This window comes from Suillus subaureus (genome assembly GCF_016647635.1).
Source record: "Suillus subaureus strain MN1 chromosome Unknown BJ212scaffold_51, whole genome shotgun sequence".
NCBI classification, from domain to species: Eukaryota; Fungi; Basidiomycota; class Agaricomycetes; order Boletales; family Suillaceae; genus Suillus; species Suillus subaureus.
This window is the reverse complement of record NW_024538607.1, coordinates 172,233-194,208: the sequence shown is the minus strand read 5'-3', so window position 1 is coordinate 194,208 and position 21,976 is coordinate 172,233. Positions and strand designations below refer to the sequence as shown.

The window sequence follows — 21,976 nt, the reverse complement described above, 5'->3', positions numbered from 1 at the left end:
CAATAACTTTACTCAGTTCCTGTGAGATGTTGTTTTGACATGCATGATTGGGGATTCTGTGACAGAGGGTGGTCGCCAATCTGTGATGGTAAGCGTGTACTCACAGCATGCGGATCGTAACTACTAACCAAGAATAGCCTTATCGAAAGCGCTCGACTGTTATGGCGTCTACAACTTGATACAATAGGTGCGGCAAAGTCCTGGCAGAAATGGCATCTTACATATACCGGTTATAAGGTGCGTCGTGTTTAAATACACGTAAAAGAATAAGTCTGAAGGTCGGTCCCACGCTTAGGGCAGTGCCTGGTGTAGGCCACCGGGATACAGATAGGGGATATCCTTCAGCAATGACAGTAAGAGCGTGAGTAAATGTAAAGAAGGGTGGTAAAAGTTGACCAGAAGTGTGAAGGTGCTGCTCTGAGAACTGTCACTGTTGTACGTTGAGCGGAGATATGGCATCACATCGGGAGACACAATTCAAAAGCAATTCAAAAAACTGGTCGACCTAGAGACATTGTTCTCATGAGAAGAGAAGCTGGCCGTACGTTCGGACACACCTGAACTGACTGGGCGACAACGCAATTCTTCCCATTAGAGCCCCATGAGTCGTCACACATTCGATAATTCCAGACGTCGATGACCGTTTCTCCTGCCGTATGCTTACCATGCAACTCCACATCCACTCTAAAACGCCGAGCTTCAAAGAGCTCGGGGTGGGACACATATGTGATGGTTAGTGCATCATGGAGAGGAGGACCTTGATCAAAACCAAATGTTGACTTGTATGTTCCTGCGAAGAAACTGATGACGGAAGATAGTGTGCTTCGGAGATTGGTGGATGGATGTGCCAGCACGTCGTCCAGAAGAGGTAGATGGGGTGATCTCAGGCGGGAATGTATAGCCGGAGTGACAATCGCTGTGTGTGTAACATTGATGGGTATCATGACAGTCTTGACTGGAGCATCAAGGACAATCTGAGCCGCCTCAGCTGATAGAAGATCAGGACAAGTATCACAACATATTTCAATGATAGGACACGCACGGTCGCACATAATATTGAACTCTACTGTCGTTGTAAGGATTGGACCTTCAAGTACAACAGCATGTTACATACCTGCCACGGCAGATCTATTACCAACGCCCACACCTCCACCCATAAATACAAACTGCTCCACTGCTTCCAAAAGGTTTGGATAGACGCTGATAAATAGGGCAATATTCGTCATCGGTCCGGAAGAGACAATTGACACTTGATGTCCAGTACCATTATGCCATGTGTCCTTGATCGCTGTTGCCATCCCCTCGATGGCATGAATCACTGACCCATCAACTTTCCGAGCGAATCGTGCCTGAACTTCAGGACTATCAGCTGAAGGGAGCCCTACAACACCTCCTAGGCCATCTTCTCCGTGAATTTCAGGGTCGTGTTTTGTTGGTCGAAGTAACGGCTTGCATGCGCCAGGATATACTAGAACATCAGAAGGTGCAGCGAATGCGTGCAGACACCTTGCGGTGTTCTTGGCAGTGCAATCAGCGGAAGCATTGCCATGAACACTGGATACCCCAAGGAGCTTGGTATTCTCTAATTGACAGGCCATCATAATTGCAGTGGCATCATCATGTCCCTAGACAAGGCATTCCCTCAGCACGTCCACGCCAAACGAGAGTAAATGGACAATCGCGTACCGGATCTACATCTAACCAGACATGATTCAAAGTCATTTTCTTCTAGTTTCAGTTGGACTGAACGGGATCGAGGGCAACAAAAGTGATCAGCAATCTGACTGATAAGGAGCACAAGTTGACAGAGTCGGTCTATGTCTGTATCCAAAACCTGTCAGAGGAAACAGACGTCGTCGATAGCGATCTACCGTAAATCACTGAAGTCGTACCAATTTGCCTGACTCTGCGGGCTCAGACTTTCCTGTGAGTTGCACAAAACAAACAAGTTGAAAATGGCGCGATTGAAAGGTGGAAGACTCAGAGACTCAGAGAGCTTTCATATCTGATTATCAAGAGAGATCATGTTGGTTGTTTCCCATTGCTCATCGATCCTAACAGTGACAAACAACGTCTGAAATCTCGCAGATATTATTATTATACGCCCAGTCACATCCGAAATGTCAAGTCAAGTAAACAGCAAGGAGGAAGAAGAGGTAGCGCCCCTTCAGCGGCCACCATCTCCCCCTCTTCACACAACATTCGCTGCTCGCGGTCTGCACGTGGGTGTAGAAATCTTTGCGTATCCCAAAGAACCTTGCATTGTTAATGTACTCCAATGAATCAGGCACAAAACTTTCCAGCGCATAAACCGCGTGATCTACGTATACCGTCGCCTCAAGCTATAACTCATGTAGCATGGAGTTGCGATGGGAAGCGTTTAGCTGGCGTTGGTATCGACAAAATCACTCGGATCTGGACTCCAGAAACTAGCGTACGTACTATACGTTCAACGTTCCGTCACGAGTTACACTCCGTATCCTAATCGCAGATGGAATCAAGAGCTGCAACCCACTTTTCTGGCGGTCACTCCGATGATGTTGACTACATATCATGGAATCCCACTCATCCAGAGTTATTTTGTACGTCGAGTCAGAAGGACAGAAGGGTTGTATTTTGGGATGCACGGCGTAAGTCTTATATGTCTCGCACACATTGTGAACAACTCTTATAGAACTCAAGAAAGTCGGCACACGCAGCAAATAATTCTAAAAATCTCACCTGTACAAACAAATTACTCTCCGGACGGCCGGGCTTTGATATTTACTTCGGCCGGGCACCAGCTCTTTTTCTTGACATACGGAAAAGATGGTGATGCAGCAAAAGCGCAGTGGCATCTCTCAGACAAGGACGGGGTTTGTTCCAGATTGTCTCCATCATATAACAAGTTACCGATATCTTTCGACAGAGCATTGTCGCATCCACCGCCATGTTCAATCATGTCGGTGATGGTATAATTCTGACACATCATTCTGAGCATAGCGTTCGGGTCATGGACTATCCAACGTTGACCCTTAGAGAAAGCCCTGCCGCTCATGTCGGAGGCTGTGTTGCAGTAGCACTCGATCCCCGGGGGAGGTGCGCATTAACTGTTACATACTCTAATCGATATGCACTAACGTTGGTTTCAGATATCTCGCGTCTGGTGGCTACGACTCAATTGTTAACATGTTCGATCTGAGTGAATGGATATGTGTTCGGACAATCTCCACTTGCGAGTGAGTAGATCGAAACACGCCACTCCCTCCACTCACTTGATTCCTTCAGAAATGCGATCAATGCATTGAGTTTCTCGTATGATGGAGAGTACCTCGCTATTGCAAATACAGGACCCTACATCGACATAGTAAGGACTCGGTTTCTAGCCATTTATCAGTGTCTAACATGATCTGGGCCCAATAGTGTGCAACAGAGACGGGTGCCCCATTGCATCGTGTTCCTGCATTGGCACCGTCACCTACAGTGACGTGGCATCCCTCAAAATACGTCTTTGCTTATTGTGGGCAAACAAAGCTCCGGGAGGGTGGGCCTCCCCCTGTGGCTATTATCAGCCTATTTGGAGGTGGTATTTGACAGGCGAGCTTTGGAATTATCATCACTCACGTCGTTGAATCGCCACATTTGTATGAGTTCTTTCGATTCTATACGAAAATCCGATGGATTGTGACGACTAGTCAAGGTTGAAAGGCCCATCAGCGTGTTCCAAAAAGCTGGCGTCTAATAATATCCTGTAGGCGCAATGGTTTTCTCCTCCCGAGGAACATGCGTTCAATCAGATTCCTTTGTGATGGATGGACTTTATAGTTGCACAGGAATTTTCAAGCTTCTTTCAAATGGGATGAGTATCCTTGGTACTTAATTGTGATGGAAGTAGTCCATCAGAGTGATTCCAAAGATGTGAAATCGTGTGGTATTTCGGCGCTCAGTTTGCAGTGCCTTCAGGGCCCTGAGGTCAGATGATCAATATATTCATTTCGTAAGGCTGCCTCGAGGATGTTCAAGTTGTCCCAGAAGCCACAGCTCTTACTAAGTTAACGCAATAAACGGAGCTCAAGCTGATATTTGAAGATCGCCGCAAGCATGTTGTGGTTCACCGTCATTTCTGACGTCCACAACAATGCACCCACTGATTGATATCAGTTCGTTCTCACTTGATGCGGCCGGGGTTGCCGGCTTTTTTGGCGGCGACGAAACACTCTCAGCCATGGCTACCGTACATCTATACCGTGGCCGAAGATGGCTGGGGTGGTACAACTCTCCAGGGAGCTATACGGTCGCCAAAAGATACGGCCAGTTGGCCAACTCCCGATTCTGGGATGGACTGTTCCCAGGTCCAAATTTCGGACCAGCTGAAACATTTGGCCTGGATGGTAAGCCTGGGCCGCGATACGTCGCTTCGCTGTCTGGCACAGATATGCCGACGGGGCACCTTGGATACCTCGCAATACAGATAAGCAGGGAATTAAAGAGCGTGGCAGTTCAGGGCAAACGCAGCACGGAGACGTTACCTGCAGCAGTGACTGTTATCCCCGTCGGAGACGTTACGGATATGCGTCAAGTGGGGATGATGAGCGTACATCACGCGCTACTAGCCACAATACCCATAACCATCAGCATCGCGACATGCTTCTCGTGTGCTATTGTCAACGACTGGCTTGCCTTCAGCCTTATCCTTCTCGGAATCATTTCAAGTGGCATAAGCTGCCTCGTGATCGGTACTGCGAAGCTTCAGCTCCAGGCACCCAAAACCGTGACCCCGGGGGTTCCCCAAGGGGATGGATTGCTTCTGACCCCACGTGATGTCGTCGTCCTGAAAGGGTCGGAGAAAGATGTGAATGTGATAACGAAGGGACATTTCGAGCTTGACATGCATGGCAAGACAGAGTATCGGAACGTTGGACTGTGCTCGCTCCTCTTACTGGCACAATTCATGTTACAGCTCCTCTTGATCCCTCAAGCGTCACTCTTCGGTCAAGTCATGTTTCTATCCTCGCTTGCGGCATCTTGGGCCTACAACTCGTTCCTCTCTTCTCTTGAGAGCGAAAAGATACAAGGAGGTCTGCTTTGCAAGGTGCTGCAGGTTGAAGAAGACTCGATCCAGAAATATTACCTCCACAATAGGAGGAGCCAGGCTGTTTTCGCCTGCTCTATTCTCAGTGATGGAATAGAGACAGACGAAGACTTTGACGCGGAGCGTATGTTATCGTTGTTCGTGCCGAACAAGACAAAGGTTTGGAATCTCTGGAGAAAAAAGGTTGCAGCGCAGTTGAAATCCACCTGCCCGGACAAAAAAAATCATGTAACAGCAGAGGAGAAGGAGGGTTTGTGCAAAGCACAACGCAAGTTGCTGGAGACCTTCCTAGATGATGCCGAACGTGCGTTTAAGGCTTACCGGGGGCGCACCGGTGATCTCCGCTCCATTCGCAGCTCCTCGAGTTGGGAGGCAGAGGATGTATAAATGACGATATGCATGGCTGTACTTATCACTTAGAAGGTGTTCCTACCTATGATCGCATTTGGGACTCATCATACTGTAGATGTTGAAGAATTCACTGTCCACCAGGATATGGGCTCGGCACGTCAGGATCCGAAGGGTGGAGCGTAGGCTGGAATACCAATGCGTTCAGTACGCAAGCGCGCGAAACTAGATATAACAAGGAGGTCCAGTGAGCGAGCGATAGTATAGTAACTACATACCAACTATGTCTCAACACCCAATTTTAACCAATTCAAGAAAGTTGAAGTTGGATGTATCTGGTATCGGAGGATTTTTCAGTGCAGATGAAGTCGTCCAAGCCATATTGGATATCCACTTACACAAGGCTAGGTGGTCTGTATGGTACAACGCCCCAAGCAGCTTCGCCGTTGCCAAGTGCTTAGGCTCCATCGCAAACTCTCGGGTCTGAAACGTACCTTTCTCCGGGCCTAACGAAAGAGCCAGAAAAAGTTTTCGGGCTTGGGTATTGAGTGGTTTGCTTCCTAGTCTGGAACCATCATTGGAGGGACAACTCTCGTCGCGTGCCTTGTAAACCAGATGAACAAGGAGGCCCCCCAAAATGGTCACCAAGTCCGGGACTCGCGCTCCAGACTCGGCTCAAGTAGAGTTAATGGGACTCCAACCACAATCGTTTAAGTCTTAGATCATAAAGATTGCTGGCAGAGATACCCATGTGCCGGTATGATCACGACTGGTGCTGCTTCGCGATAACTCCTTTGGGTCATCCTTAAGGAAGTCAAGCCTGCAACTCGTGCCGCTTGTGGAGATGGAATACTGGTAAATGACAGTTCAAGACACATTGTCATTTTGAAGGAAGCGGAAAAAGAAGTCAACGGGGCCACGAAAGCCTCGAATTCCTCCCGACAGTGTGAATGAAGAAGAGAAGCCCAAATGACACCTTCGGTGCACTAACCTTGGATCCAGAGAATGTACCGGAAGAGGAGGACGTACAAATTATGAGAAATCGTCCGGGTGTGAAGAATACAGGGGCATTGGACTTTGCAGCCTCTTTCTCGACATGCAATCATTACTACGATTGCTTCTCATCCCTCAAGGAACGCCATTCGGCCAAAACATGTCCCTTTCATCGACCATAATATCCTGTATCTCGAGGAGTGAGCTCACGGATTCTCAGTAACAGGGAGAATTCTTCCACAAAAAGTCGGCATGGAGCAGCCAGCGGCCGGTCCCACGTCTAACTGCCAGTGAATGATCAGGGCGGGATGGTTCAAGAGCTTGATTGATATGTGATTGCACTTGGCAGACACCTCACTAGTGGTTGCTGGACATTCGTGCGCTGTGTGGATATTATTTATTGTTGTAGATTGTTGTGCATTCTAATACTTACACGATTCGTCGTCCGACGTTACTTGAATGGCTGGGTCTTGGCCCTTTAAGTCCTTAAATGAAAATTCCCACCAGGTCCCAGGGCCTGTGTTCACATTGAAGAAATGAGGTCGATTGAGTTGTTTTATAACTAATGGTTGGATTGAAATGCCCACCCTCACCGTGCCAATCAACCAGTCGAATATCAATCTCGATACATCGGGCGTCGCTGGATTCTTCGGTGGGGATGAAGCAATCTCAGCGATGGCTACTGTCCATCTCTACCGTGGGAGGCGGTGGCTAGGCTGGTATAATTCACCAGGAAGTTACATTGTCGCCAAGAAGTTCGGGCAGCTCGCTAATTCGCGATTTTGGGATGGCCTTTTCCCTGGTCCAAATCTAACACCAGCTGAGGTGTTTGGGTTGGATGGAAAACCCGGCCCTCGTTATTGGGGGGTTTTGTCGGGCACGGATATGCCTGCCGGTCACCTGGCATACCTTGTGGTGCAGAAGACGAAAGAAGTTGAAGAAGTGGTAATATTGGGAGGAAGGGAGACTATACCTCTAACAGTCACTATCATCGATGTCGGAGATGTGATGCTCAAGCACTCAGACCAGGCGCCAGTGATGAGTATCCATCATGCTCTCTTGGCTGCTATCCCCATTACCATCAATCTCGCAACGTGCGTGCTTTGCGCGGCTTCGGGAGATTGGCTAGCCTTTGCTCTCATCCTGCTGGGAGTCATTTCAGGGGGAACATCTTGCTTTGTCATCGGCTCTGCTCGACTCGATTTTCTTGCCGGCGTGAAGGAACCCTCTCCAGGCACACCGCCTGCGGACGGATTACTTCTTATGCGAAACGACGTGGTCATTATCAGAGGTGCAGAGAAAGACGTCAATCCAATAACGAAAGGCAAATTTGTCCTGAGGATGAATGACGGCCCAGAGTACAGACGAATTGGACTCTGCTCGCTTCTCCTCCTCGCGCAGTTCCTTCTCCAGCTCCTTTTCATCCCTCAGGCATCGACATTTGGGCAGATCATGTTCATCTCATCGGTTGCAGCCTCATGGACATATAATTCATTTCTGTCGTCGTTGGAGCCAGAGAAAATACAACTCGATATCCTATGGAAAGCGCTCGACAATCCACGACTATTGAAATTTGGGCTCAAAAACAGAGCTGCTCAGGCAGTTTTTGCATGCCTGGTCCTCGGTGATGGCCCCCAAAGGCCATCTGTTGACTTCAAACCAAAGAAAATCCTGCAACGTTTCATCTCGAACGACACAAGAGTATGGAATGTATGGAGAGACAAAGTGGCGGAGCAGCTGGAAAATAACAAAGAAGAAAAGTCGTTCAACCTTAGCTCTAGGGATCTGCAAGGGTTCACAGATCATGAAAGGGCCCTCCTGGAGTCATTGCTTCGAAACGCAGACGATGCGTATAGAGGTTACCAGGAACAAGTACATAAGATTAGCGACAATAGCTATATCTCTGAGAAACAAGTACCTCGATCGGACTTCTTCGTTCAAAGTCGTGTTTGATACTTTTTGTAACGTATGTACCACCTGTTCAGAAACTATCCAACCTAAGCCGCATACTGCAACCCTATATTGCATTAATACAACACATGGCAAATTTGATGCGCCAAATCGTGAAGGATTGGTGACGACAGATTGGATCGAGCGCATACCGCCGGCAAAGCTCGCTAACAGCAATACACCCATGTGGATTACCTGTGAAATAGGGATCGATAGATCAGTCACAGATTTTCACAGGTGGAGGGCGTTCCACGGGGGGAACATGTGCTGGATAGCATCGCACCTAGAACTCATAGCGCCTAGAGCTCATGCGCTTCTGAGTGTGCTGAGTCCACGCCTCTCGTCAAGTGCGCTACTTAAAAGAGCAGTTGTGGATGGTATTCCGTGAAACAAGCCGCAACATACGTACCATGCCCTACAAACATCCCGTCGACATCAATACAGGTCATTTTGACCTCGACGTTTCCGGCGTCGCAGGGTTCTTCGGGGGCGAAGAAGCCATATCTGCAATGGAAACCATTCATCTTTACAAGTACAGAAAATGGATGGGATGGTACAACTCCCCCGGCAGCTGGAACGTCGGCAAGAGGTTCGGAATGCTCGCAAATTCTCGTTTTTGGGACGGGCTTTTCCCTGGGCCCAATGAAGACCCCGCAAAATTCTTCGAGCTTGATGGCAAGCAGGGCCCCAAATATGTCGCCTCTAGATCTGGATCCATCCTGGAGCACACCGGCCATCTTGCGTACCTGATAATGCAGACATGCAAGGAGGAGCCAGGAGTGCAGGTGAAAGGAAGAGTCACGAAGCGGAACAAAGTAACTCTTATCCAGACACAACTCATTTTTGAAGAGTCAGCGACAAAAGAGAAGCTGCCAGTACGCACGATCCCACATCACGGCGGGCGTCACACGTGCGTTGCAATTCTACCAATAGTCGTCAGCTTCGCCACGTGTGCGCTTTGCGGATGGACATACGACTGGTTCTGTTGTTCGATGATCCTTCTGGGCATCATCTCAAGTGGCATGTCCTCCTTGGTCATAGGGTCCGCGAGTTTAGAGCTGCGAGGTGTGAAGCCAGCACCTACGGCTCCGCCCGGAGACGGAATGCTGATGGACGGTGATAATATCGTCCTCCTGCTCGGGAAAGAGGAAAACGTCGCTACCATTACGAGAGGGAAGTTCACTCTAAATTATGAGCCCTGGGTTAAGAAGAGGAGCAGAAAGGAAAAGAGGAAACGTCCTGTTCCTGGAAAGGAGTCGACCAACTCGAACCGCAGAAGCGATACAGAAGCCGGTCTTCAAAACCATTCTTTAGACCGTGGTCCAAACCAGGAGGCCGTACCCATCAAAGACGAATATGCTGCTATTGGATTGTGTTCGCTCCTGCTCGTCATACAACTCCTCGCTCAACTCCTCTTGATCCCCCAGGGTACATTCCTTGGTCAAATCATGTTCCTGTCCTCTTTCGCAGCTTCGTGGGCGTACAACTTGTACTTGTCCTCAATCGACAAAGAATATATCCAGGAACAATTACTCCTGAAAATACTCAACCTAGATGAGCGGCATATGCAGACGTACAGTCTTGGCACGAGAACAACTGCCGCTGTATTCGCATGCCTAATGCTCCAGCCTCCTGGTGTCTATGCAGAATCGGAATGGAAGAGACTAGGTTTTGAGCCAGAAGGGATCATCCGCAAATTCATTCCGAACAATACGCCAGTATGGATTACATGGAGAGAAAAGGTTTTAGGTGTAATGAGAGACCGGAAAGTTCGCAGCCGAGACACTTGCTACGATTTGCTCCAGATGAGTGACGAGGAGAAAGATATGTTCGAGTCGAATGACCAAAACCTTCTCGAACACCTGTTAGAGGACGCTCGCACTGCATACGATCTGGCCATGAGCGAACAAATTTGGCTTGGGTCTGGAATGGAGTATCCTGTCGGTGACCAGTAGCTTGTACTATGCACATTGGCTTATGCCATACGACTGTAATCAACCATGCATTTGACCTGCCATCAGCATCGAACAATCCATCGACGACTCACTAATCTTTGACTCAAAGGGGCCGAAACCTTGATTGAGATTCAATATGAACCATTCACAGTGGCTGCATTCGGATTGCTTGAAGTTTATATTCTATGTAAGTTTGAGGAACGAAAACGTAAATAGAATGGGGTCTATGCGGCGGCACAGCTTTTCGAAGTTCGCATCCTTCTTGCTTCATACTACCACGTAGTATTTGCAAGTCTTCTACTGCTAGACTACACTATCATTTCGTCGCATCCTGTTACAACAAATATACCTTTGGTCATTGATCATGGTGAGGATGTGTAATGATCCCAATTTCAATGTTTGCCCAGACTATGCTTCAGACATCTTTGAAAATACTCGAGCCCAACTCATTAATGAGAACACTGATGAGGAACAGGTGGTGCAACTACTTATGAATATCTGGGAGACCAACAACAACACGGACAAGATCACTTGGCAACATCAAGTAACAGCAGATAGGGAAGAGTGCTTACACTGTGAGCAACAAGAAGAAGAGGAGCAAGACAGACTTGAACAAGTTTGAGCCCAAGAGGAAGAGACCACTTGCAAGGAGGATAGGAAGAAGAATAAACATAAGCACATACCAATTCTAACCATTGGCATACCAGATGACACAGCTACAAGTATCGTGCCATGCACATACATGACATCAGCAAAACCCTGATTTGGGTACAGCGCCACAGCCACACAGCATATCACAGGTCACATAGATTTTGTTGTAAAGGCTCTGCAGCACCACACAAGTATTGATTCTATGTAAAAATGAGTGTGATGTAGTCATAAACATGTATATAACAAGATAGTGTGCTAATAATTATGTTTTATTGAGAAATTGTGTAGTGTGCAGCACTGTACAGTGCTGTACATGGGGGGACCTCACTGTGACACTGTGGTTGCTGTGCAGCATTGTGCAGTGCTGCACATAGGGTTAGGGTTTTGCTGATGGATCAAGAAGCTAGACAAGGGAGAATATGTCGAGTTATGGTACTTCACCAACAATGGCTTGGATGAAGTCAATCACAAGGAAATGGTTGACGACGATGCAATGATCATGTCAACCTTAGTGGATGGCTTGACAGCATGGGTCTCAGCAGCCTCTACTCGCAATGTGTGTGCGGTCATCAATGATGAGAACTTACCATTTGAAGAATTTTGTCAGGCCTGCCCACGCATGCTGACAGCAATGGAAGAAGCAGATTGGCTAGAGGACAGAACAAGAATGATGGCCCATTTCTGGAGGAATATTCAGGTGCACAAGTATTGTTCCATGCAGAACCCGGTAGTGCAGAAAGCTTTGCTAGCTTACCAGGTGGAACAGTGCAAGCGCTGGCACGTAGCGGTAAAGACATCATCGGGACCCTATGACCTATCTTTGGTCAATGAGAGAGTTCTCAAGGAGACCAGAGAAAGGGTGTACTGGGAGACTCGTGACAAGAGAGACAATGCAAGAGACTATAAGGTCAGTTTTGTTCGACCATCGAAATGCGAGCCCACGCTCACCCTTTTTCCTTCGAAATCTTATGTTTCAATTCATCCTTTGCACCTTGCCACATGCCTCATGCTACATGCCCCATGCCACATGCCACATGCCTCATGCCTCATGCCACACTGCTCAGTGCAGTCTGAGCAATGAGACCACTTGTCACACAGACAGTGCGACTCAAGAGATATGCACAAGTGCTCAGCCTCACCTGAACACACCAACAGGGGAAAGAAGCTGAGGCAGGATTTTCGCGCAGGCACAAGCAGAGGCGTCCTCTCAGCTTGTGCTGTTTGCCTTGGACAAAACCCTCACAGGATCATTGAGTGCAAGGCCACTCGCACATGGGACAATGCCTGCAACACCATTTGCTCATGCATTGGCAGAATTCTTACCATGTGGGATGGAAAACATGTATGCAGCGACTGGCAATGACTCAGTGGATGCAACAAAACTACTCATGACTGAAGACACTTTTGCTCCGGATGTGGCTCATCCACTCACGGAGCTCAAGCTTGTCCTCGAGCGCAGAAAGCTCAAGGCCCTCACGCCATATGATCCGGATGCTTGGGAGAAGGAACTCTTTGTTGAAGTCTGAACAATCCGAAGAGAAAGAGAGTGAGGAAGCCGAAGGATCTGACATGATAGGTATGAGTGAGAGAGAGAGGTCCGAGCACATGAGGCAGATGGGCCAATAGGCTGCACCCAAATGACATCAGCTTGCACCCTGCAATATACATATGTCAGAAAACTTCACCTTTGCATTCCTTACTTACCTTCCTATAAAACCAAGCGCCCATCAGACGTGCACATCTCAGTTCTAGTTGAAACTGAGATGTGAGTACTTGGAAACATGTATGTCAGCATTTACTGACCAAAACCATAGCGTACCTTTGTGTTCTAGGTACTATACACGTTAATATGAGTTCTAGTTGAAACTGAGATTGTACCTTTGTGTTCTAGCTCCCTCTCCTGTCATTTGCTCGCCTGTTCTTGCAACAGGTTATGAGCCCTGTCACGGCCATGGAAATCACGCTCCCCTCCTCAGCTCTGCCTTATTCAATGTCCCAAAGCTAGCTGAAGATGGTAGCAATTGGATTACCTATAAGGAATGAACATTAATGGCAATTGGTGTGAGAGGTCTGATGCAGTTTACTGATGGACATGCAGTACGACCTGTCCCCTACAAGGTCAACAAGAGGACCAAAGCTCCTGAAAAGGAGGATGGCAGTGAGCTGACAATGGCAGAGATCGAGACTCTTGATAAGAAGATTGATGAGTACAACCAGAAGGACTCACTAGTGAAACAGCAAATCTTCAGCACCATAACTGATAGGCTGCTGCTGCACATGCAGAAGCTCGAGGCCACTTCAGTGATTTGGGCTGAGATCTGTGATATTCATGAAGGGAAAACCAAGCTTGTCCAGATTGATCTGAGGCGAAGGCTACAGGAGACCAGATGTGAGGAGAACAGAGATATAAAGACTCACTTTAGCGAGATGCTTTGGCTCTGCAAGTCACTGGCAGGCATGGGAGCTGCCATCGAGGAGAAAGACTTCTATGCCATGATACTGGCATCCCTCCCGGAATCCTATTGTCCCCTACTCTCGTCCATTAGCACGGCTATGAAGATAACCGGTGCATCCATAAGCTCCTATGAACTAATCAATATCGTCTCAGAGGAATATGAGCATTGGCAACTCACCAGTCAGCAACCTACCAAGAAGGGACCCAATTCAGCCCTATCAGTGAGAGGACCTCCAGGAAAAGGAAAGTCCTTGTCCACCTCCTCACCCCAGTCCAACCCAGATGCAGTTTGTTATAACTGCAACCGAAAAGGCCACTACAAAAGCGATTGCTGGAGGCCAGGGGGAGGAAAAGAGGGTCAGGGACCAAACCAGAGAGGGAAGAGGGGAGGACGTACCCAAAAACAGAGCGCGAATGCTGCAAAGGAGTCAGAGGGCCAGGAGAACTATGCTTTCGTGACAGATGACCTTGCCAACATCACCCAGAGGATGAACATACCTCCTGAATGCCGTGGAGCCATAGTAGACTCTGGCACAACCTCCCACTTCTGTCCTGACAGGTCGAAGTTCTCAAACTTTGTCCCTATCGCCCCACAAGACATATTCACTGCAAATGGGTCAGTTCTCAGTGCTACTGGCAGAGGAGATGTCAAGATAGACTTACCCTTGGGGACAAAGAGAACAACTGTCACCCTGAAGGATGCATTATATGCCCCCTCTATGGTGTTTACCCTAATCTTGACCAACAGAATCACTTTGGCCAGATTAGCGGTCCTGTTTGAAGGCAAGATGTGCCAAATCTTGTCGAAGGGGCCCAAATGCGAAGTCATCACTGAAATCCTGCAGCTTGAGGGTCTGTATAGTGTGGCCAGTCAGAAAACACATCACACTCATGTTGCAAGGGCAAAACTTACCTTGGCCGAGGTACATTGTGCCCTAGGCCATATCTCCCAGAAAGCTGTCCTGCAAGTTACAAAGGATCAGCTTGTCGAAGGTCTGGATGTCAACCTCACCTCCCCTACTGAATTCTGTGAAGCATGCACAAAAGCCAAAGCAACTCGTCAGCCATTTCTGCAAGAGTCAAAAACACACACACTCACCTATGGGGAACTTGTCCATATGGACTTGTGGGGCCTGGTGCAGACTACCAGCCTCAGCAGCATGACCTATTATATTAGTTTCATGGATGATTACACCTGTGAAATGAAGGTTGAGTTCCTGAAAGCTAAGAGTGAGGCATTGGAGGCATTCAAGAGGTATGAGGCACACCTTACTCGTCAAAACCCCAGGACCCATCTATGAAAAGTTCAGTCAGACTGTGGAGGGGAGTATCTGAGTGCAGAGTTTGATAAGTATCTGTTGGACCAGGGGATTGAGAGACAACTCACTGTCCATGATTCACCCCAGCAAAATGGAGTGGCTGAGTGCCTAAATAGGACCCTGGTTGAGCTCACTAGAGCGATGCTCATAGGACGAGACCTCCCGAAGTTCCTGTGGGCAGAAGCAGTGAATTATGCTACCTGGTTAAAGAACCGCTTACCCTCAAGTGCCATACCTGGCACTACTCCTCACCAACTTGTCCATAGGGCAAGACCCAACCTGTCCATGGCCTGGGAGTTCGGATCAAAGCTGTATGTCCACCAGGTGAATGCTGGAAAGCTCGAACCCCACACTGAGGAGGCCATTTTCATTGGGATCGACACAGATAGCAAGGCATACCATGTATATTGGCCAGCAAAAAGGTGAGTCTCTGTCAAGCAAAACATAACATTTGCGCCACCTGATGTGCTTGTTGACCAGGATATGCTGAATGAGGGGGAGTCAAGACCTATAGAAGAGGAGATGAGTACTGATAGCAATGCACCTAGCGTCCAGCCCATCCCACATACTCCCACTCCTACTCCAAATGCTACTCCAAATACCCCAGAACCCAGGGAAAGCCAAGACCAGCTCCAGGGTACTATGCCCAGCTCCAAAAGGCCCAAATGGCAGCTGTAGCCATCGAATCCCTGAAGGACGTGTCAGATTTGGATCTTCTAGACAAGGAAGCTCACATTCACTTAGCCTTAGCAACGACTGAGCCAGAGCCCACCTTGCAGCAGGCTCTGAATGGTCCAGACAGTCCAGAATGACAGGAAGTGCTAGACTACAAGATCAGTCAGCTGGAGAAGTTGGGAACATGGGACATTGTGGACTTACCTTGCAGATCAAATATTATACCCTGCCACTTCGTGTTAGCAACTAAGCGAGGCCCCGATGGCAAAAAGCTCAAGCTAAGAGCACGACTTGTCATGAATGGACAATGTCAGCAATATGGCATCGACTACTTCGACATGTTCACCCCAACGGTGAATATGAGCACAATACATACCATATTAAGCATGGCAGCCCAGAAGGACTGGGAGATTCATCAGGTGGATGTGAAGAGTGCTTACCTCTATGCAGATGTCAAGGAAGACATATATATGAGGGCGCCTCCAGGATATCTGAAGGATGGTCAGGAGAGAAAGGTACTGAAGCTAAAGCACAGCTTGCCTGGCTTGAAGCAGGCAGGTTTTGAGTGGGCAGAGGAACTAGCTGGAGTGTTTCTGAAGATGGGTTTTAGCCGCTCCCAGGTTGATCAAGCAGTATATTTCAAACATACCCCCAAAGAGCACATCATCATCACCATGTTGGTTGATGACATGGCTGTCACCACCAATCACAAGTCCCACATTCTCTGATTCAAGTCAAAACTTGGTGAATTCTTTGAGATATCTGACCTGGGCGAGCTATCATGGTTATTAGGGCTAAAGGTAACAAGAGATAGAGTGGGACACACCATTACCCTTTCTCAAAAGGCCTACATTGACACAATTGTTGAATGTTTTCATCTGGGGGATGCTAAGACCATCCAGACCCCCATGGAACCGGTGTGGGAATCATATTTCAGCTGGCCAAGCTGCTGAGTGGAGAGCAGTATGTTCAGCCCATGGGATTCTGACTTGGCTCAGTGCTCAGAGAGTAGAAATTATCATCAAAAGGGACTGTCATTCAGGCTGGTACTGACACTAGTGAAAGAGATACATGCTTAAGTAAGCAGCAAAAATGCAAACATAAGCTAAAGAAAGTGAGGGTAGGTAAAGGTAAGTAAAGTAAGTAAATCTAAGCCCAAGGAAAACTTGACTGTCACACTGGCCACCTCCCTGTCCATAGATCAGTCCCCTGGAACACATGCAGAGCTAGCCGCCATGCAAGACATACCTTATCAATGAGCCATCAGCTCATTGATGTACACAGCAATGAGCACACGTCCTGATATCGCCTTCATGATAGTGACATTGTCACAGTTCATGTGAAACCCCAGAAGGGCACACTGGGAGGCTAGTAAGCAAGCTCTTCGCTACCTAAAAGCCACTGACGACTTCGAGCTCACCTTGGGATCTACAGATGCCAGGATCGAAGCGTTTGTCAACACAGATTGGGCTTTGCAGCCACACAGGCACTCCATGAGTGGGTACATAGTACTCCTCAATGGAGGCCCAGTGTCCTGGAGTGCGAGAAAGCAGCCCATAATCGCCCTATCAATGGCAGAAGCTGAGTACATTGCTCTCACCAGTGTAGCAAAGGAAATACTATACCTTCAACTACTCCTTGGCAAACTCTATGAACCACCAAGCCTCCCCACCCCCATATTCTGTGATAACCAAGCCACTATAGCATTAGCATCCACTGGCAAGTTTCAATTGCATACCAAGCATATCAACTTGAGGTACCACTTCATCTGCTCACATGTCAAAAATGGCACCTTCAAGCTCCTCTACTGCCCCATGGATGATAATGTCGCTGATGCATTCACCAAGGCATTGCCCCACCCCCGGCTACAAAAGCTATGCACCCACATGGGTCTGGCATGCACTCGAGGGGGAGTGTTGAAGTCCGAAGGATCCAAAGAGAAAGAGAGTGAGGAAGCCAAAGGATCTGACATGATAAGTATGAGCAAGAGAGAGAGGTCTGAGCGCATGAGGCAGACAGGCCAATAGGCTGCACCCAAATGACATCAGCTTGCACCCTGCAATATACATATGTCAGAAAACTTCACCTTTGTGTTCCTTACTTACCTTCCTATAAAACCAAGTGCCCATCAGACGTGCACATCTCAGTTCTAGTTGAAACTGAGATGTGAGTACTTGGAAACATGTATGTCAGCATTTACTGACCAAAACTGTAGCATACCTTTGTGTTCTAGGTACTATACACATTAATATGAGTTCTAGTTGAAACTGAGATTGTACCTTTGTGTTCTAGCTCCCTCTCCTGTCATTCACTCACCTGTTCTCGCAACACTCTTGTCGGTGGGACTCTATAAAAGATACTCACATATACCAGAAGGACTTTGTTGGGGGTTTCATCTTGATATTCCTAATATTAATCACACACAAATGCCACCTAACAAAGATTCTATTATTACATACCAACAAGAGTTTCACGCCATCATACAAGCCGAACTTAAGAAAGGGAGATATATTGGTCCGCTTGGTGCCAAAGAAGTCGAAGAGCTTGTTGGTCCCTTTCAATCCTCCCCTTTTTCAATTATACCCAAACCAGGTCAACCTGGTCATTTTCGAGTCATTCAAAATTATTCATTCCCTCATTTCACTTCAACAAAATTCCCTAATGCATCAATCAATTTGTACATCAATCCGGACAACTTTCCCAGTACTTGGGGCACCTTTCACGTACTCACGCTTACAATTAGTCAATTACCGCCAGGGTCACAATTTGCCATCAGAGATGTCTCAGAAGCATATCATACAATCCCAATTCATGAATCTCAGTGGCTGGGATCAATCATATGAGTTGCAGAAGATCTTTTCTGCATTGATATGTGCGTGTGTTTTGGTTTACAACCATCAGCAGGTGCTTACGGAAACCTTGCTGATGTGGGTTTGGATTTATTTTGTTCAAAGGGAATTGGACCAGCATCGAGATGGGTCAATGACCATTTATTTATTCAGATCCTTAGAGAACACATTGCCTCATATAACGAAAAGAGACGACAATGGCATCAGGACATTGTCAAAAGGGGTAAGCATCAGGACAAAGGAAGAATATGGTTTGGCGGACACATGTTTGATGATGGAACATTGGAAGAGTTTGATGAAGATTGCCATTTTCCCATCAGAGACTTACTAGCTTCACACCTGTTGTGCCTTCAGCACAGGAAGCAAACGGAGCGCTTCACACTCCTTTTTGGCTTCCTGGCCTGGGCTGCATCCTAGCATATGTCAATTATTTATTGACATGTGCTGCACTCAAACAGGCAACAGTGTTAAGTCGGAGCTCAAAAACCTGTGACTGGGCCACGTGAGAAAGCCATGCGAGATTCCCAAAAAGAGGTTTAAGCGAGCTAAGTGTTCTTAAGCATTCCTAAGTGCATCTAAGCGCATCTAAGTGTATCTAAGCGTATCTATGCAAAAGCCACACAAGCTGGCAAGATGATTCCCACCCATCGCATCCTACTTTATAGACAGGAGCTTCATCAAGATCATTCAAGGATGCTTTATTCTCATGCAACATGGCAGACATTGACGAGATCTCAGATAATCTTGACATTCCATGGGAAAGGCTCAAGGACAAGATTTTTGCATCCATCAACCCATACATTGGACTCATGTGGGATCTCACCAAGAACAAAGTCTTTCTGGCAGAGGACAAGAAAATCAAGTATCTATGGGCCATTGGAATCTGGTGAGAGTGTGTCACCCATGTACTCATTGACATCCAACAGCTATATGGTAAATTACTCCATGCCACACTCATTGTTCCGAAAGGATGTGCATACCTTATGTCTTTGGAGGCCATGCTATGCCTCACTGCAGTCAAACCTTTTCTCCCATGACGACCAGTTAAGAGGCTCACGGCAGATCTCAACTGGTGGGAAACCTTGCTCCAGAAGTCTTTTGTCAGATGTACCATACCAAATCCCCTCTCGCTACATGACCCAGCCACTTTTTCAGATGCCAGCTCCAGCACAGGAATTGCTATCATCATTGGAAACAGATGGAGAGCTTGGACGTTGCGCAAAGGATGGCAGACTCTCGACGGTGAAAAAGACATCAGATGGGCAGAAGCAGTTGGATTTGAGCTCCTCATTCAATACCTTATCCAAATGGGAGGATCGGAACGAAATTTCAGGGTTTATGGAGACAACCAAGGAGTCATTGAAGGCTGGAAAAACAGTCGAAGCAGGAACATGGCAGTCAATTCGGTGTTCAGACGAGTCTTTTCTCTTATCGACAATTCCTCAGAGTCTTACTCGTTTCACCCCACATATGTTGCAAGCAGACACAATCCGGCAGACAAGCTGTCCAGAGGAGTCTATAGTAGTACAGAACTCATGCTCCCAACTTTCCCCATTGCAACAGCACTCCAACCATTCCTCATTGACCCATTCATCATCTCCACAAACCCGGCAGATTGTGGTGTGGGAGGAGACTGGACAGCCATCATCGAAAGAACTTCTGTCAGCCATACAGATAGCCATTCCAGCGCAGAAACCCTCACCACTACAGACGCACTCTACCCCATTAACGAACTCCAACAGCATGATTTTGAATATTAACAAATCACACTTCAAGGCCATTCTCCCTTTGGAACTACCAGCTGTCCCTCAACCATACAAACAGGATCTAGTACCTGCATCATCCCAGTTACAGCCACATTGTTTGGCACAGGATCATTTAAAGCTCTGGTTTCCTCTACAGTCGAGATTAGCAAGCATGCCAGAGGGAGATGCACTAGTGATCACCAAAGAGGATCTGCAGAGAGTGCTGACAGTGATGAACATGTCATGGGCATTGAGCACGAGAGAATGCTATGGAGCAGGGCTGTTAGCCTTTCACGTCTTTTGTGATGAAAGAAACATACCGGAGGATCAACACTGTCCAGTTGACACATGCACGATTCTGAATTTCATATCGAGCTGCGCAGGCTCATATTTGGGGAAGACACTGGCAAATTACGTGTATGCAACAAGGCATGGCACACACTGCATGGTCAACCTTGGGAGATTTGTCAAGACAAGTTGAAGGCATCCTTAGATGGGGCATCAGAATGCACACCAGAAACATCTTAATGAAAGAAATGTGAACCCTTCTCAACAGATCTTATTCTTCAGATTCAAGCTCACCTTGATCTATCAAAACCCCTTGACACCGCTGTTTACGCATGCCTGACAACCACATTTTATGCACTATGTTGTCTAGGAGAACTCACAGTCAAAGCACTGAAAAGTTTCGAACCTGACAAGCACATCAAACAGTCCAACATTCAGATGGACATCAAAGACCGACACGATTTCATAGTCACCAAGATCTTTCTTCCTTGAACCAAGACTTCAAATGTCAGACAGAGCATATTCTGGGCACAACAAGATAACCCTACAGACCTGAAAGCCGCACTTCTCAATCACTTTGCAGTCAATAACCCAGAACCAAATTCTCACCTTTTTGCATGGAGACATATGAAAGGAATGAGACCTTTAACTCAGATGGAGTTCTGGAAAAGAGTCAGTGGGATAGTAAAACAAGCTGGACTGGGAAATTTGAAAGGACACAGATTGCAGATTGGAGGAACATTGGAATACCTGTTGCATGGCATCCCCTTCGATGTCATCAAATCTATGGGGAGATGGTCAAGCAAGGTGTTCACAGTCTATTTGCGCAAACACACATTAATTTTGGCCCCATACCTGCAAGGCTCATCAGCAAAACCCTGATTTGGGTACAGCGCCACAGCCACACAGCATATCACAGGTCACATAGATTTTGTTGTAAAGGCTCTGCAGCACCACACAAGTATTGATTCTATGTAAAAATGAGTGTGATGTAGTCATAAACATGTATATAACAAGATAGTGTGCTAATAATTATGTTTTATTGAGAAATTGTGTAGTGTGCAGCACTGTACAGCGCTGTACATGGGGGGACCTCACTGTGACACTGTGGTTGCTGTGCAGCATTGTGCAGTGCTGCACATAGGGTTAGGGTTTTGCTGATGCTCTCCCGCACTGGAACCATTCACGCACTATACCATGCCTCCAACGAATTGACAAGGTATGTCACTGCATCACCCTTCTCCTTTGAAGTGGGAGTCCATGCTGCACCTGACGCGTCGCTGGGCTCCTTCGTTTTGGGAATCACAGCTCATCATGAACTCTCCTTAGGTTAGAAATGACGTTTCGAGTCGCAAACCCTTCAGGTTTGAGCCAAAATAGCCACAGAACTCTGTTGCTACTATCTGTATCAGATATATTGAGTAGACAATAGATCTGATATCTTGACGGTTACCTTGAAAACTGAGAGCAACGCATAGAGCTCAATAAAAGTCAGAATTTCGTCAAAAAAAGCATGTGTGGTTGTATTTACACAGAGTGGCTAATTAGGCGCCGAGGCACCCTGAGCCCAACGTTCAGCCCATAATTATTGCTAGCATTGGGTCTGCGGTGACCCCTGCCAGAGTACGCGTTTACCCGTTATGCACTATTTGTTTCTCGAAGACCTACAGAAATCTC

At 47.3% G+C, this 21,976-nt stretch overlaps 7 protein-coding genes across 7 annotated transcripts; 6 read left to right on the top strand and 1 right to left on the bottom strand.

The window, feature by feature from the left end:
- Window positions 1–58: 58 nt before the first annotated feature.
- Window positions 59–2,042, bottom strand: BJ212DRAFT_1391137 (Inosine/uridine-preferring nucleoside hydrolase domain-containing protein). Its single transcript, XM_041337017.1, has 5 exons — window positions 1,687–2,042; window positions 1,115–1,625; window positions 1,043–1,063; window positions 222–988; window positions 59–168 (listed from the first exon to the last, which is right to left on the bottom strand). Exons 1-4 carry the CDS (start codon window positions 1,720–1,722, stop codon window positions 489–491), a joined length of 1,068 nt encoding a protein of 355 aa, XP_041187410.1. The 5' UTR covers window positions 1,723–2,042; the 3' UTR covers window positions 59–168; window positions 222–488.
- On the top strand, window positions 2,043–3,962 carry BJ212DRAFT_1391134 (WD40-repeat-containing domain protein). Its single transcript, XM_041337016.1, has 8 exons — window positions 2,043–2,222; window positions 2,288–2,434; window positions 2,492–2,630; window positions 2,683–2,855; window positions 2,909–3,078; window positions 3,132–3,218; window positions 3,268–3,346; window positions 3,403–3,962. Exons 1-8 carry the CDS (start codon window positions 2,121–2,123, stop codon window positions 3,571–3,573), a joined length of 1,068 nt encoding a protein of 355 aa, XP_041187409.1. The 5' UTR covers window positions 2,043–2,120; the 3' UTR covers window positions 3,574–3,962.
- A 24-nt stretch (window positions 3,963–3,986) lies between these two features.
- BJ212DRAFT_1468900 (uncharacterized protein) lies at window positions 3,987–5,735 on the top strand. The gene has a single exon (XM_041339001.1). It carries the CDS (start codon window positions 4,118–4,120, stop codon window positions 5,456–5,458), a length of 1,341 nt encoding a protein of 446 aa, XP_041187408.1. The 5' UTR covers window positions 3,987–4,117; the 3' UTR covers window positions 5,459–5,735.
- A 1,256-nt stretch (window positions 5,736–6,991) lies between these two features.
- BJ212DRAFT_1283362 (uncharacterized protein) lies at window positions 6,992–8,365 on the top strand (the record flags this gene model as incomplete). The annotated part of the gene is made up of 1 exon (XM_041331754.1): window positions 6,992–8,365. The coding sequence occupies one exon, from the start codon at window positions 6,992–6,994 to the stop codon at window positions 8,363–8,365; it is 1,374 nt and encodes a 457-aa protein (XP_041187407.1).
- A 407-nt stretch (window positions 8,366–8,772) lies between these two features.
- Window positions 8,773–10,497, top strand: BJ212DRAFT_1468896 (uncharacterized protein; the record flags this gene model as incomplete). Its single annotated transcript, XM_041339000.1, has 1 exon — window positions 8,773–10,497. One exon carries the CDS (start codon window positions 8,773–8,775, stop codon window positions 10,315–10,317), a length of 1,545 nt encoding a protein of 514 aa, XP_041187406.1. The 3' UTR covers window positions 10,318–10,497.
- Window positions 10,498–10,681: 184 nt separating this feature from the next.
- BJ212DRAFT_1209810 (uncharacterized protein) lies at window positions 10,682–11,602 on the top strand (the record flags this gene model as incomplete). Its single annotated transcript, XM_041329210.1, is given in 3 exon segments — window positions 10,682–10,933; window positions 10,949–11,044; window positions 11,369–11,602. Coding segments are annotated over 3 exon segments (582 nt in total), but the record flags the coding sequence as incomplete, so codon positions are not given.
- On the top strand, window positions 11,600–12,494 carry BJ212DRAFT_1486264 (uncharacterized protein; the record flags this gene model as incomplete). The annotated part of the gene is made up of 2 exons (XM_041341103.1): window positions 11,600–11,875; window positions 12,156–12,494. The coding sequence occupies 2 exons, from the start codon at window positions 11,600–11,602 to the stop codon at window positions 12,492–12,494; spliced, it is 615 nt and encodes a 204-aa protein (XP_041187404.1).
- Between the last annotated feature and the right edge of the window lie 9,482 nt (window positions 12,495–21,976).